This window comes from Gopherus evgoodei, chromosome 14 (assembly GCF_007399415.2).
Source record: "Gopherus evgoodei ecotype Sinaloan lineage chromosome 14, rGopEvg1_v1.p, whole genome shotgun sequence".
Lineage (NCBI taxonomy): Eukaryota > Metazoa > Chordata > Testudines > Testudinidae > Gopherus > Gopherus evgoodei.
In genome coordinates this window covers 23,519,729-23,532,283 of record NC_044335.1, presented here as the reverse complement: position 1 = coordinate 23,532,283, position 12,555 = coordinate 23,519,729, and the positions used below count along the sequence as shown (strand labels likewise).

At 44.7% G+C, this 12,555-nt stretch overlaps 1 protein-coding gene across 2 annotated transcripts in view; it reads left to right on the top strand.

Annotated features, from left to right (window-relative positions):
• The window catches only part of PPP1R16B (protein phosphatase 1 regulatory subunit 16B), a 108,410-nt gene extending 99,852 nt beyond the window's left edge, over positions 1–8,558 (top strand). The window contains exons 10-12 of one of the 2 annotated variants that reach the window (XR_003996531.1): positions 292–460; positions 988–2,041; positions 8,072–8,558. Coding sequence is in view for 1 of the 2 variants with exons in the window: in XM_030533420.1 (XP_030389280.1) it covers positions 292–460; positions 988–1,509 (691 nt within the window). In the remaining variant the exon portion in view is untranslated. Of the gene's footprint in view, positions 1–291; positions 461–987; positions 7,015–8,071 lie in introns of those variants that run through there. The other variant, XM_030533420.1, reaches the window with a different exon arrangement.
• The last annotated feature ends 3,997 nt before the right edge of the window (positions 8,559–12,555 follow it).

The window sequence follows — 12,555 nt, the reverse complement described above, 5'->3', positions numbered from 1 at the left end:
TGTCCACTAGCAGAGCTGTATGCGAGATCTCATCTTCTGAACCCAAATCCTCTTTGAAAAAATCCTTTACCATTTCTATGCTTCCCTTTCCTCCCTGCAATGTGGGAGTTAGGGACCTTTTCTACCTCACATGAGTGCTCAGAGGCTTAATTCATGTTTGTAACATGCTCCTTGACACTGATGGAAGATGCTGTAAAGTGCAAGAAGGATATGAAGGAGCTATCGTGTGAGGAGGAGCTCCCTCACTGCCCCATCTTGCTAAAGTCTCTGCTCCCTGTTTCTCTCCTTCAGGAAGGTGGTGAGGAGGGCGAGTCTTTCGGACCGGACCAACCTTTACAGGAAGGAGTATGAGAAAGAGGCCATTGTCTGGCAGCAAATGGGAGTAATGGAAGAACAGAGAAACTCAAGCTATGCTGGAGAAATCATGGAGGCTCGATCTGACCAAGAGAACACAGATCCAGTAAGGAACCAAATTCATATTCTAGTTTCTTATCAAAATTCATAAAGAGCCTCAAACCAGAATTGTGAATGGGCGTGTTGGTTATGAGTACTTGTACTTGTGTGAGAACTCATGTTCTCATATAACAGTGTGTATTTTTATGTGCATTTAATGGACCTTATGTAGGTGCAATGTGGGTGGGCCAATGTTTCTAGAAAAATTTGTTCTTGGACTCTCTGGTAATCTTTATTTAATTCAGTTACCATCATGTTGAACTAACACAAGTTTTTTGCATTTAATTGCCTTGGTTTTGAAAAAGAAAACAAATGTGAAACTGTCTTTCTATGTTAACATTTAACTGGTCCCAGTTAGGATTTGAAGTTCACACATTAATGAAATAATAGGGCTGGGGATAGGTAATTTCACCTCTTTACTGCTACTCTTTGGCTGCAGAAATGGATTAAAAGGGACTGGCCTGGACTAGGAAGCTGTGGAAGGGATGGATTGTACACTGGGAGCTGCTTCTCTTTAATGTTTTCTCATTACAGAATTCAGTGCTGGAGAAGTCTATGCTCCTTCCTGAGTTAGCTACCAAAAGCACACAGAGTGACCCTGAATCCTCTCTCCAGAATGGACTCAGGGCATCAGCCAGCACTTACCAGTACTCGGTTTCCAACGGGGACATCTGGAAAATGCACACAGCTCCAGACTGTAATACAAGTCAAGCCCTGCCCTACAGCAGCCCCGGTGACCCCGACTCTCAGCAAATCTGGGGTGGCTACAAGGATCGCAGCCATCAAACACTTTCTGAACTGAAGCGGCAGCGGGCTGCAGCTAAGCTGCTTAACCACCCCTTTCTCAGCACTCACTTTGGCACTAGTGTGAGCGGGGTAGTTGAGAATGGGGGCGAGGCCAAGGAGCACCTGATTGATTCCAGGACTTCTCCCTACAGTTCCAATGGGACATCCGTTTATTACACAGCATCCAGTGGCGATCCCCCTCTCTTGAAATTCAAAGCTCCCATGGATGAAATGGAGGAGAAAGTGCACGGGTGCTGCAGGATTTCCTAGTGTCATCCATGTCTCACCTCAGAGGAGACTAAAAGTGGATGGCCAGGTTAGCTTTATTACTGAGGATGGGCTGTTTCCATCCCCACATGGAGGGAACTCAGTTTAGTTACATAGGACTTGATGGGGCCAGCCTCATTCATCTTGAATAGTACTTTACCCTGCCAGTAACCCCACTGCAATCAAATGAGCAAGGCTGGCAGAGTGAGGCCCATAGTGGAGAAATGAAGTACACATCCTTGCGTGCAGTAAAAAAAAAGCTACCCTACTCTTCCTCATGGCAGTGTTATGAAAGAGACAGTGGGGGGCTCTCCACTGTAAATCATGCAAGGTCTTTGAAAGACAAAACCATCTGAATTAGAGTCCTCCCTTTCTGCGCCTCGTGCTGGGAGCCACCCAGCTTCTGGAATGAGACATGCGGGGCCTGCCTTTCACTCATGGATGTGATAGGTGTCTCCCCTGAGAATGTGTGGCCAGCCCGCTGCATTTGTGCAAACAGCCCAGGAGTTGCAAGTGCAGACTTTGTGAGTCTTTGGTATGTTTCATTTGCTTACACAGGTGAAGCTGGGCATATCCCCAGTGCATGTACTTCGGGAAGTTGTGTGATGCCTGCATTGTGTGATGCCTGACAGCCCACTGTCAAAAGTGGCAAACTAGTTTGTGGCCTACTCTAATTGAAAGCAGGGGCTTTGCAGTGCCATCAGGTTTGAAGCAGAACTCCTGATGGAAATCCAATAGAATAAACTCTGGCAATAAAATGCTGACTGAAAGGGTCAATAATGGGATAGAAACAAATTACTTGCATTACTAAGGCCCTTAGATTAGTGAAATCCATTCAGTTTTAACAATCTCACCTTCCCTGTTGGTGCTGCGTTTTACACTCTATGCTTCACTCAGCTTAAAAACTAGAATGGTCTCTGTAGCTTTCTGTCTCTCCTGCACTGTGAGTAGTGCTATTGTATTTGGGTTTCCAGAACCGTAGGGCTCTGTTTAAATTAGGAAGGAAGGGGAAAGAAATACCTGCTTCCAGTAAAAATGGCATGGAAACATTTCCAGCCACACTAGGTTTTGACACTCTTGTGTGTGAACCTGTGTTCTTGGGGCTAAGCTGCTCGAGCATCTAAATCTGTAAATGCTAAGTTGTTGCTTTTGGTTGTAGAGCATCACAGTAGGATGGAAACTTTTTAACATTTTTTCCCAGCATTCCAGTGTTTTTTTCAGACCCTGTGCTGGGGTCACCAGCAGCAGTATGGTAGCTGCCAGCAAAAGGCTCAGAAATAGTTATTTTGTATAAGAGAGAAAGTGGCTTCTATCACTGAGCAAAAGCCAGCATGCAGCAGGGAAGTTTGGAGTGGTCTAGTGAAGCGCTGTTGGATAGGAAGCCAGCACCAGTGTTTCAGGGTAGCATGTGTTAACTGTGTGCCAGGCTGCATTTGTGGAATCTGTGGCTTGGTGTAACAAGGAGTGTGCTATTGGCAGGCCAGTTTCTGCAGTTGCCCTTCAGGGAGCAGAACCCTCACCTGAAAGGTGCTGTCCCCTTGCTGCTACCAATCAGCAGAGCATCAGCTATAGGGAAGTGGACATGAGAGTTCAGAATAAACAGGCAAAATATTTTAAAAATGTTTTAAGTTGCATCTGGAAATATTTGTCTGCACAAAGGGGCCATTGCACAGTCTGTGTCTGTGAATTTTGTGTTGTAGATGCAGCTTAGGCCCCAGTCTGAAAAAACACAGTGTTGTTTGGGTTCCTGACGCCACCCTGAGCCATCACTGGATAGAATCCTGCTCACAGCTCTGTATCTATGCTCCAGCTAAGCATCTGCTGTAGACCACACAACTTCCATGCATATTTCTCTCTTTCCAGCTGCTATTTGAGAGTGATACTGTATTCCCTTCTGGTAAGGGACTTTAAATGTACCTTTCTCTTCTCTGACTCCCGCCACACCCATCCTTTCAACTGTTTATGGCTTGGAAAACAGGAGACGCTGGCCTAAAGATGAGGCAGCGTGTTAGTGAAGCCATCCCACAACTAGAAACATTGTTCCATCTCTACAAGGGAGACTAGTAGTGTGATAGTGAGACGTGTGGTGTTATAATGAACAGGGGCTTTTTGACAGTGATGGGACCCAGAGTTGCACTATCCTTATATGGGGGAAAGGAAGCAAGAGCTGAAGGGCTAAAAGCCACATGTCAGGTTGTCTGGAGGCGCCCCCCCCGCCCCCCGCCCATCCTTGCTTTGTTTACTTCAGAGTTGAATTTGATGTAGCACTTTTTTGAATGGAGCCAGTGTCTGCAGTGCCATATCCAGTGGCACTGGGATTTGGGCCCATCTTGCCCTCTGCTAGAGAAGGCAGGACATTGCACATTATAGTATCTGCCCCCCAGGCAGGGGAGATGAGCCTCTGTTACCACAAGGAAGGTACCAGGGTGTATTGGCAGGTCTTAGGGCTTCCTGTCAGGCTGATGAATTTTGGCATAGGGATAGAAAGTCAGGTCAGATTTCAGAAAGTCTGTTACAGCGAAGGCATCTTTTCCTAATGTATTTAATAATGTACCCAGTCACTCCTCCCCGTTATCCCAGGGATCCTGCCTGACACTCCTGCCCCATTTTCAAGGGGCCAACCTGCTATTCCTGTTCCATTTCCTGATGCCCTGCCTACCTTGGAACTCTACTGCTGCATTGTTTGAACTTGTATGATTAAAAAAAACAAACCAACCACCCTCTAAGGTTATTGGGCCATCAGGGAGCTTAGCTCCTATTCTCCCAACTTAAAGAAGTTGAGCAGATAATTGAAGAGTCCTATGCAATAGAGGTGACTGTGTTGGAGGGTGTATGTAGGTCTGGTGGTGTCATATGATTACCCAGAGTTCCAGGGAATGGAACATCCAAGAAAACTTGATGTGGTCTTAGCAAGTGTAGCCTTGATATCATGGAATGAAGGCGTTCCCCTTTTACCAGCTCTTGAATGTCCTTTTCCCATTTACCTGGGAGAAAGACATCACTCCCCTCACCACCACTGGAATGAGAATTGCTGGAGCAGAATTAGCCTGGTGTTGCTGCACATCATTTGCAGCCTGTGCTAAACTTTGAACAGTTGTTATCTATATTCCCAGTGATAGATGATTTCAGGTCATGGCCTGTTCCTTCTCACTCACACCAGCCGTAAATCAGAAGTGACTCCAGTTAAATCAGATTACAATGGTGAAAGTGAGAGGAGTATTGGGCTTTACATCTCATTCCAGCAAATAGAAAGCAGACACTTGAATGCAATGGAATTATATAGTTTGGGGCTTGTTTTCATTGACAGTGGTTACTACACTAAAGCAATGTGAACCCAGCGTAATTTAGACAAATAGCTCTGATGCATCAATATGACATCGCTGATTAACGTAATCTCCAGGATTTCATTATTCCAGCTCATGTTGTGATGTCTAACTAAGCAACAATGGCTTTACTATCCGGGGGTGTGGAAGAGAAGAGATGCTACATGCTCTAGGCTGCACAAATATTCCCTTAATTGGACTGCTGTGACATTGTAACCATAAAATTGGCCTTAGAGCTGCTTAATTTGCCTGTTATGGCTCTGGGGCTGTAAATATGACCTTGGTGATAACTTGTAATTTATCTCCAATTTATCTCAGAACTGAGAAGAGACAGAAACTAGTGAATGCGTCAGGAGCTGCACCAGGGCAGTGATGAGCTTTATCTACCATTGGTGCATGTAGGGATTTGGGAATGGGATAGTCAATCTAGGGTCCTTTCCATGGCTACTTAAGGATGTGAATCAATTTGACAGCTTGGGATAAGTTTTCAAACAAGGGCATAAGGGACTTGCTGGCTGGAATGCCTGGATGGCCATGGGACACCAGCAGGGATACATGGGCAGGGCGTAGACAACTTAAACATGTGTGCGAAGTGGTGATAGTAAGCACCAAATGGATAATTCTGAGCACAGAATGTGGACTTAATCCACCTACAAGTATTTATTTGGTCGCTGCAAATGCAGGTTTTCATGGGCAGGGTAGTTGCACAGACACGTCTGTAGACATGTTGCAAGTTCCCTCCTTTAAGAATATAGTCCTTATTCATTTATAAAAAGCTCTATAGCTATAGCAGTTATGCTAAAGCCTGTAATATCTTGCACTTGGGGGCCATTCCCGTAGGATGCTTTGATTATTGTGGCTTACAATAGCAGACACTCGACTACTTTGTTGGAGATTTTAGTGCCACTAAAAAGTTGCTGAGAATAGAAACCATCTCAGGATTTGCATGTCTAGCACTTAGGTTAGCAGAAAATTTTTCTTCTCTTTTAGTGCTCTGTTCTTGGCCAAACCATTCAAGCTCTGTGTCCCCTCAATTCTACACAGCTGTCTAGCCCTGCCTCTTTGGTACAATCCTCTCCTTCACGCATGTTCTCCTATAGGCAAGGGCAGCCTGGCTTTGTTAAAATCTGAGTAACAGTGGGGAAGCCGGTCAGACTCTAGCTTTCTTAGACATGAGCCCAGGGTGTAAATTTCAGATCCACCTTTCCCCAAGCTTTTGAGGAGGTTGAATCCAGTCACCATCCAGTTATTAGTCACCACAGCCGGAGTGCTATGTATGGGCACAACCTTACTGCATGCAAGCCTTCATGATACACTGGGGCCCTAGTTCTGTTAGCAAACTAATGCGGAGTTGGAGAGAGCTCCATCTGCCATGCTGAAGGACCTTCTTCAGATGCATAATAGTGCCTGGGAGCAGTCTCTGCCAGCTCTTGATCCAGCCAAGCAATAGGCATAGCAATAGACTATTAATTGTTAGCGATGGGCTTGAACTATAAAGTTTCGTTCTCATTTCAGACCTAGATCCAGACTTTCCCCTTCAAGATGTTGAAATTTCTTGTCTCAGTTGAGCTCTTAGAGCAAGGCCTCAGTTTGGACCTGGATCTGAATTCCTTCCAAAGTTTTGGACTGTTTGAGTCTAGTGTTCTAGCTTGGGCTCTGATAGGATGTTACACAGGGCAGAGAATCCCCTGTGTTACGGAAGGATGGGGATGATGGTCACAGGGAGACTTCGGGTAAATAGCAGTAATGAGACAGGGCAATACCTAATGGGTATGATGAATTCTGTTAATGCAAAGTGGCTTTTGGCTGATAAGTTTGTAGGTAGATGTGAGCATTTATAATCCCCTAAATTGCACTGAGCCTCATTCTTAGCACACTTCAACTTGATGTTTGGCATCTGTTCCCACAGCCTTGTGTTGAAACATTATCAGTCATATACTGAAATAGGAATACTCCACCACGGGAAGCACTAGAACTATTCTTTAGCAGATCTCAGTGGCTTAATTGGTGTCAGCCTGCCTCGAGGTGTTCTCTGTGTCTGTGGGTATATCTGTGTACTACCATGCTGGCTACAAAATAGCTCTGTACAGCTGGCTTCAATTGTTTTGACAAAATTGCTTTTCTAAGGAAAATCTTTTTTTTTTTTTCAAAATTTTACTTCCTATACAATTTTTCAGTTTGAACTGTAGATTTTTGTTTTGCTTCTTTTGTTCCATCTCTTTCTCTGCTTTTCCAGTGAGAGAGGGAATCTTCCCTCCCACCCAGCCCCAAAATTGTATTTGAATTGTAATAAAACAGATTTTCTGCAGTCGTGTGATACCTGGAATAAAAACACAATGAGTTCTAGTTTTGTTAGTTTGGGGCGATGGTCTAATCTTACTTGTACAGCACCATGAGAGGTTGATTTAGGTTAGCTGGAATGGGCCAGGAAGCATGGAAGGTTATACTCAGGCCTGACATACACCTGAGTTTCAGCTCTGGCTCCTGTCCACTGGCCATGACTTGATTCCAACATCAAGTTTGGTGCCAGCATTAAAATCTTTATTCTTTCTCTAGCTTTGATGTCCTGGTGCAAGCATTATGAGCACTAAATGTTCTTCCTAAAGTATTATCTTACTAGTAACTGACTGGTTTATAAATGAAAAATTGTGTAAGGTAAAAACTCCAGGTTAGCTTTGGTTTTCTTGTGTCATGACAGTACACAATGAGATCCAAGTCCTTGTGTATTTTAACAGATAATTGGCACATCACGTTCTCTCCACAAAATATATTATATTATTGTACAGTAAGTGCCCAAACACAGTGGTAGTATTACAAGCTGTAGTCCATTACTACTGGACACTGTAATTTTTCTGAGGCTGTAGAATGGGGTTTGGAGTTACTGAGCAGTTTCTAGGCTTGATCCTGCTGTCTTCATGCAGGTAAAGCTGCCAGTGTACAATTGCCTACACAGGAAGAGTAGGATTGGATTCTTTACGGGTGCATCTGCTGCAGCAAACTTACAACTTGTAATTCTCCTCTGTTGCAGTTCTATTGGTGGTAGCAATGGTGGAGGGTCTAGACAGAAGAGTCGGGCATTTTAGTTATCTGGTGTTCAACCCTGTGCCTGAGCCCCGTCTATACTTCATCCTCCACCTGAGCCAGTGGAGAACAGGTTTTCAGATAGCCAGTGTGGATGCACCCTTAGTTGAGCCTTATCTGACTTCTCAGCATCTAGACTGTAATTTTGTTGGTTTTTCCAGGAGAAAGAAGCAGTGAACTAACTTCAGTGGCATCTGTGGGCCTTGTACAGCTAGGTTCAGCTGCTGCATATCCAGGACATGTCAAAAGGATGCCCAGCCCTCTGCAATAACTCATGACTCCATTGAGCTATAGTAAATGATGTACAAATAAAACTTGACAAAATGTATTTTATGTGAAAAAATAATGTAAGAGAACTGTATATTGTATTAGCAGCTTTGTGTATAAAAATGGCATTTTGGCAATCAGAGTAATATATTTAAAACTTTTTTTAAAAGGATATTTGATATTGTATGGAATTAACTTCATATTGCTACTGTAAGTATGAAAAGATGGTTTTTTAACATGTTGAAGTAATGCATTAAATATCAAACTGTATGTAAATCTCATGCCAACAGGATATGTATGACAGTATTAGCATCTGACTTCTCAGTGTCTTTAATAGAATGATTGAATTTTTTAATTTAAAAAAATATTAAATTTCTTTTGATAATATGAGGAACTGCAGATGGGGTCTTTATTTACTGGTTTAATGAGTTTGAAATTTATGGCATCTGATTTTTAATATAACAATGTACCACCACTGTGTGGACTATACCTAAATGTGTTTTTCCCTCTGATGCAGCCATGGGCTTTGCCAACATAATCTGTCTGGAAGAGCTAGGTGGGTGGATAAAATGCAGTGAGTTGAAATCAACCAATTATCAGTAGAGGTGAGCTTTTTAGGATGATGGGAATAGACTAGTATTCAAGCCCATGGTCTTGTGTCCTTAGTTACCAGACTCAGTGTTGCATGGAGCTTTGAGCTCATGGTGGACTCCTCATTAATCCTGTACACGTGCGGGTTGCCACAGTAGCGAGGACTTCTTTCATACATCCTCAAATACCCAGGAACCATCACCCTTTCTTCCACAATGAGGACTCAGCAGTTATGTTTGACACTTTTCTCATCTCCAGGTTACATTGTAGCTCTGTGCTTAATGCAGTACCAGGGCTGAGCCCCAGTATCTCTGGGTTTGGCAGTTCAGAACCCAGGCACCTCTGGGCTTGCCACATGAAAGTAAAAAAATTGCTTAAGCCCTAGCACCTAATTGCTTGAGCACCGGCACCTCTTTTATTACAAATTAAGCACTGCTGCAGCTCTCTCTATTGGGGCCTGAGGTTAACCATCACCGGTATAACTGGAGCAGTGTAAATCTGACCCCCCATAATGAACAGGCCAATGTGCAACTGTCATGCTGGTCTTTCATCAATTCCACTGTCTGCTTCAGGAGAGGGGCAATTATCTCTCTTCAGGTTTGGGAACAGACCCTTTCAGAGAGAGGAAGAAGAAAAGGAATTAAGCCTCAAGTCTTGTCTTAATAGGAAAGTTTTACTAGTTATACTAGTATAATGTTCTGTATGGACATTTTTTTCAGCTTGACTTATATTGGAAGAAGAGCATGCACAGTTACACCAGTATAACTTTCCTGTATAGATAAGCCCTGGAGTGAGGGAAGATCTGTATGTCATCCCCTCTTGATCACAAATACCAGCAGCTCCAGCCACTGTAAGGGCTACAGGAGTTTGCTGCTGCCATTAAGGCCTGGTTTTCATTAGGAAGGTTAACTCGACAGCAGAAAAATGCACCCATGTTGACTGTAGTGAAGACAAGGAATTGTAGGTTGAACCAGTGGTAACCTACCTTGGGGGAGGAAGGGTCACATGCCCCTCCCCAATTGCGGGGGGGTGGTCAGGGGGAGGGCACTGCTAAGGACTTCCGCCCTTGGTGCAGGGAGTGTGTTTATAAACAGAGAAAGGGTGATTAAGATAACAAAAGGCTTGCCATTAAATTAAATTAAGGATCCTTAGGTGATCTTGAAAGCATTCCCAGGGACTCTAGTTAAAAGACAGGAAACAAAGGATAGGAATAAATTTTCAGAAGGAGAGAAGTAAATAGAGGTGTCCCCAGGGGTCTGTCCTAATCTGGGATCAGTGCTGTTCATCATATTCATAAATGATCTGCAAAAAGGGGTAAATAGTGAGGTGGCAAAGTTTGCAGATGACAAAATTAGTTAAAATAGTTAAGTCAAAAACAGATTGCAAAGAGTTACAAAGGGATCTCACAAAACTGGGTGATTTGGCAAGAAAATGGCAGATGAAATTCAGTGTTAAATGCAAAGTAATGAACATGGCAAAATATAATCCCAACTATACATACAAAATGATGGTGCCTAAATTAGCTGTTACCCATCAAGAAAGAGATCTTGGACTCATTTTCAGTACCCTGGAAGCACTGTTTCCAGAGTACTGCAAATGTAAGAATCCTCCTCACTGTGCCTGTACCACCCTGAACTCATTCTCTAGCTTCAGAAGACATCAAAATTATCTCGTCATCAATGGGACAGACACAACTGAATAATGTAGCTGTCCTTAACATGCAGGTCATGGGGGTGGGGGGTGCCCCCTCTTTAGCTGGTGCCTCCTTTGCATCCCTCCAATGTGTAGCTGTCAACTGCCTTGTGTTCACTGTTGTAACCCCCAAGGAGATTACATAGGCCTGGTCTACACTACGCGTTTAAACCGAATTTAGCAGCGTTAAACCGATTTAACCTTGCACCCGTCCACACAACGAGGCCCTTTATATCGATATAAAGGGCTCTTTAAACCGGTTTCTGTACTCCTCCCCGACGAGAGGAGTAGCGCTGAAATCGGTATTGCCACGTCGGATTTGGGTTAGTGTGGCCGCAAGTCGACGGTATTGGCCTCCGGGCGGTATCCCACAGTGCACCATTGTGACCGCTCTGGAAAGCAATCTGAACTCGGATGCTTTGGCCAGGTAGACAGGAAAAGCCCTGCGAACTTTTGAATTTCATTTCCTGTTTGCCCAGCATGGAGCTCTGATCAGCACGGGTGGTGATGCAGTCCCAAATCCAAAAAGAGCTCCAGCATGGACCGTACAGGAGATACTGGATCTGATCGCTGTATGAGGAGATAAATCTGTTCTGTCAGAGCTCCATTACAGAAGATGAAATGACAAAGCATTTGAAAAAATCTCCAGGCTGTGATAGACAGAGGCCACTGCAGGGACTCAGCACAGTGCTGCATGACAAGCGTAATGGAAAGCCAAAGAATCAAATGGACGCTCATGGAGGGAGGGAGGGGAGATTGAGGACTCCAGCTATCCCACAGTCCCCCCAGTCTCCAGAAAGCATTTACATTCTTCGCTGAGCTCCCAATGTCTGAAGGGTCAAAAACATTGTCCGGGGTGGTTCAGGGTATATCTCGTCAATTTACACCCCCGTCCCCCAATGAAAGAAAAGGGAAAAAATCATTTCTTGCCATTTTTCAATGTCACTGTATGTCTGCTGCATGCTGCTGGTAGACGCAGTGCTGCGGCGATGAACAGCAGCATCCCCTCCCCTTCCTGTCCTGATGGCAGATGGTACAAAATGGTTGAAAACCATCAACAGCCCGTGAGTGCTCCTGGCTGGCCTCAGTGAGGTCGGCCGGGGGCACCTGGGTAAAAGTGGGAATGACTCCCTGTCATTCCTGGCAGATGGTGCAAAATGCTGGGTAACCGTCCTCATCTTATCAGCTGAAGCCTGAGCTCCATCACCCCACCCCCCCTTTCATGTCTAAAGAAAAGATTCTATACTCCCTGGACTATCATAGCTGCGGGTGGCTGTGATCCTCTCCCTGCCACCCTTTAATGACCTGCCTGGACTATCATAGCAGCTGGAGGCTGCCTCCCCCTCATTTTATCTCACTAAAAACTCAGTGTTTCTTATTCCTGCATTCTTTATTACTTCATCACATAAATGGGGGGACACTGCCACGGTAGCCCAGGAGGGTTGGGGGAGGAGGGAAGCAACAGGTGGGTTTGTTGCTAGAATGGCATGCAGCTCATCATTTCTGCAGGATCTCTAGGGCTCTGACCCAGAGCAGCTCTGCTCTCTGGCTTTCTAGTAGACTTGCCCCATATCCTAGGCAGGACTGACTCTATTTTTAGACAAGACATAAAGAAGGGAATGACCCAGGGAGTCATTCCCATTTTTGTCCATGGGCCCCCGGCCAACCTCAGCGAGGCCAGCCAGGAGCACCCATGACAGCAGCAGATGGTACAAAATGATCGATAACCATCATCACCACTTTCCAATTGCAGACAGTACAAAATGATTAATAATAGTCATCTCATTGCCAATTTACAATGGCAGAGGGTGCAACAGGGATGGTAACCATCTCTGCTACCTTGCAAAGTCAAATAAATGCTGCTGTGTAGCACTGCAGTACCGCCTCTGTCAGCGGCATCCAGTACACATATGGTGACAGTGACAAAAGGCAAAACAGGCTCCATGGTTGCCATGCTATGGCGTCTGCCAGGGCAATCCAGGGAAAAAGGGAACGAAATGATTGTCTGCCGTTGCTTTCATGGAGGAAGGATTGAGTGACGACATTTACCCAGAATCACCTGCGACACTGTTTTTGCCCCATCAGGCATTGGGAT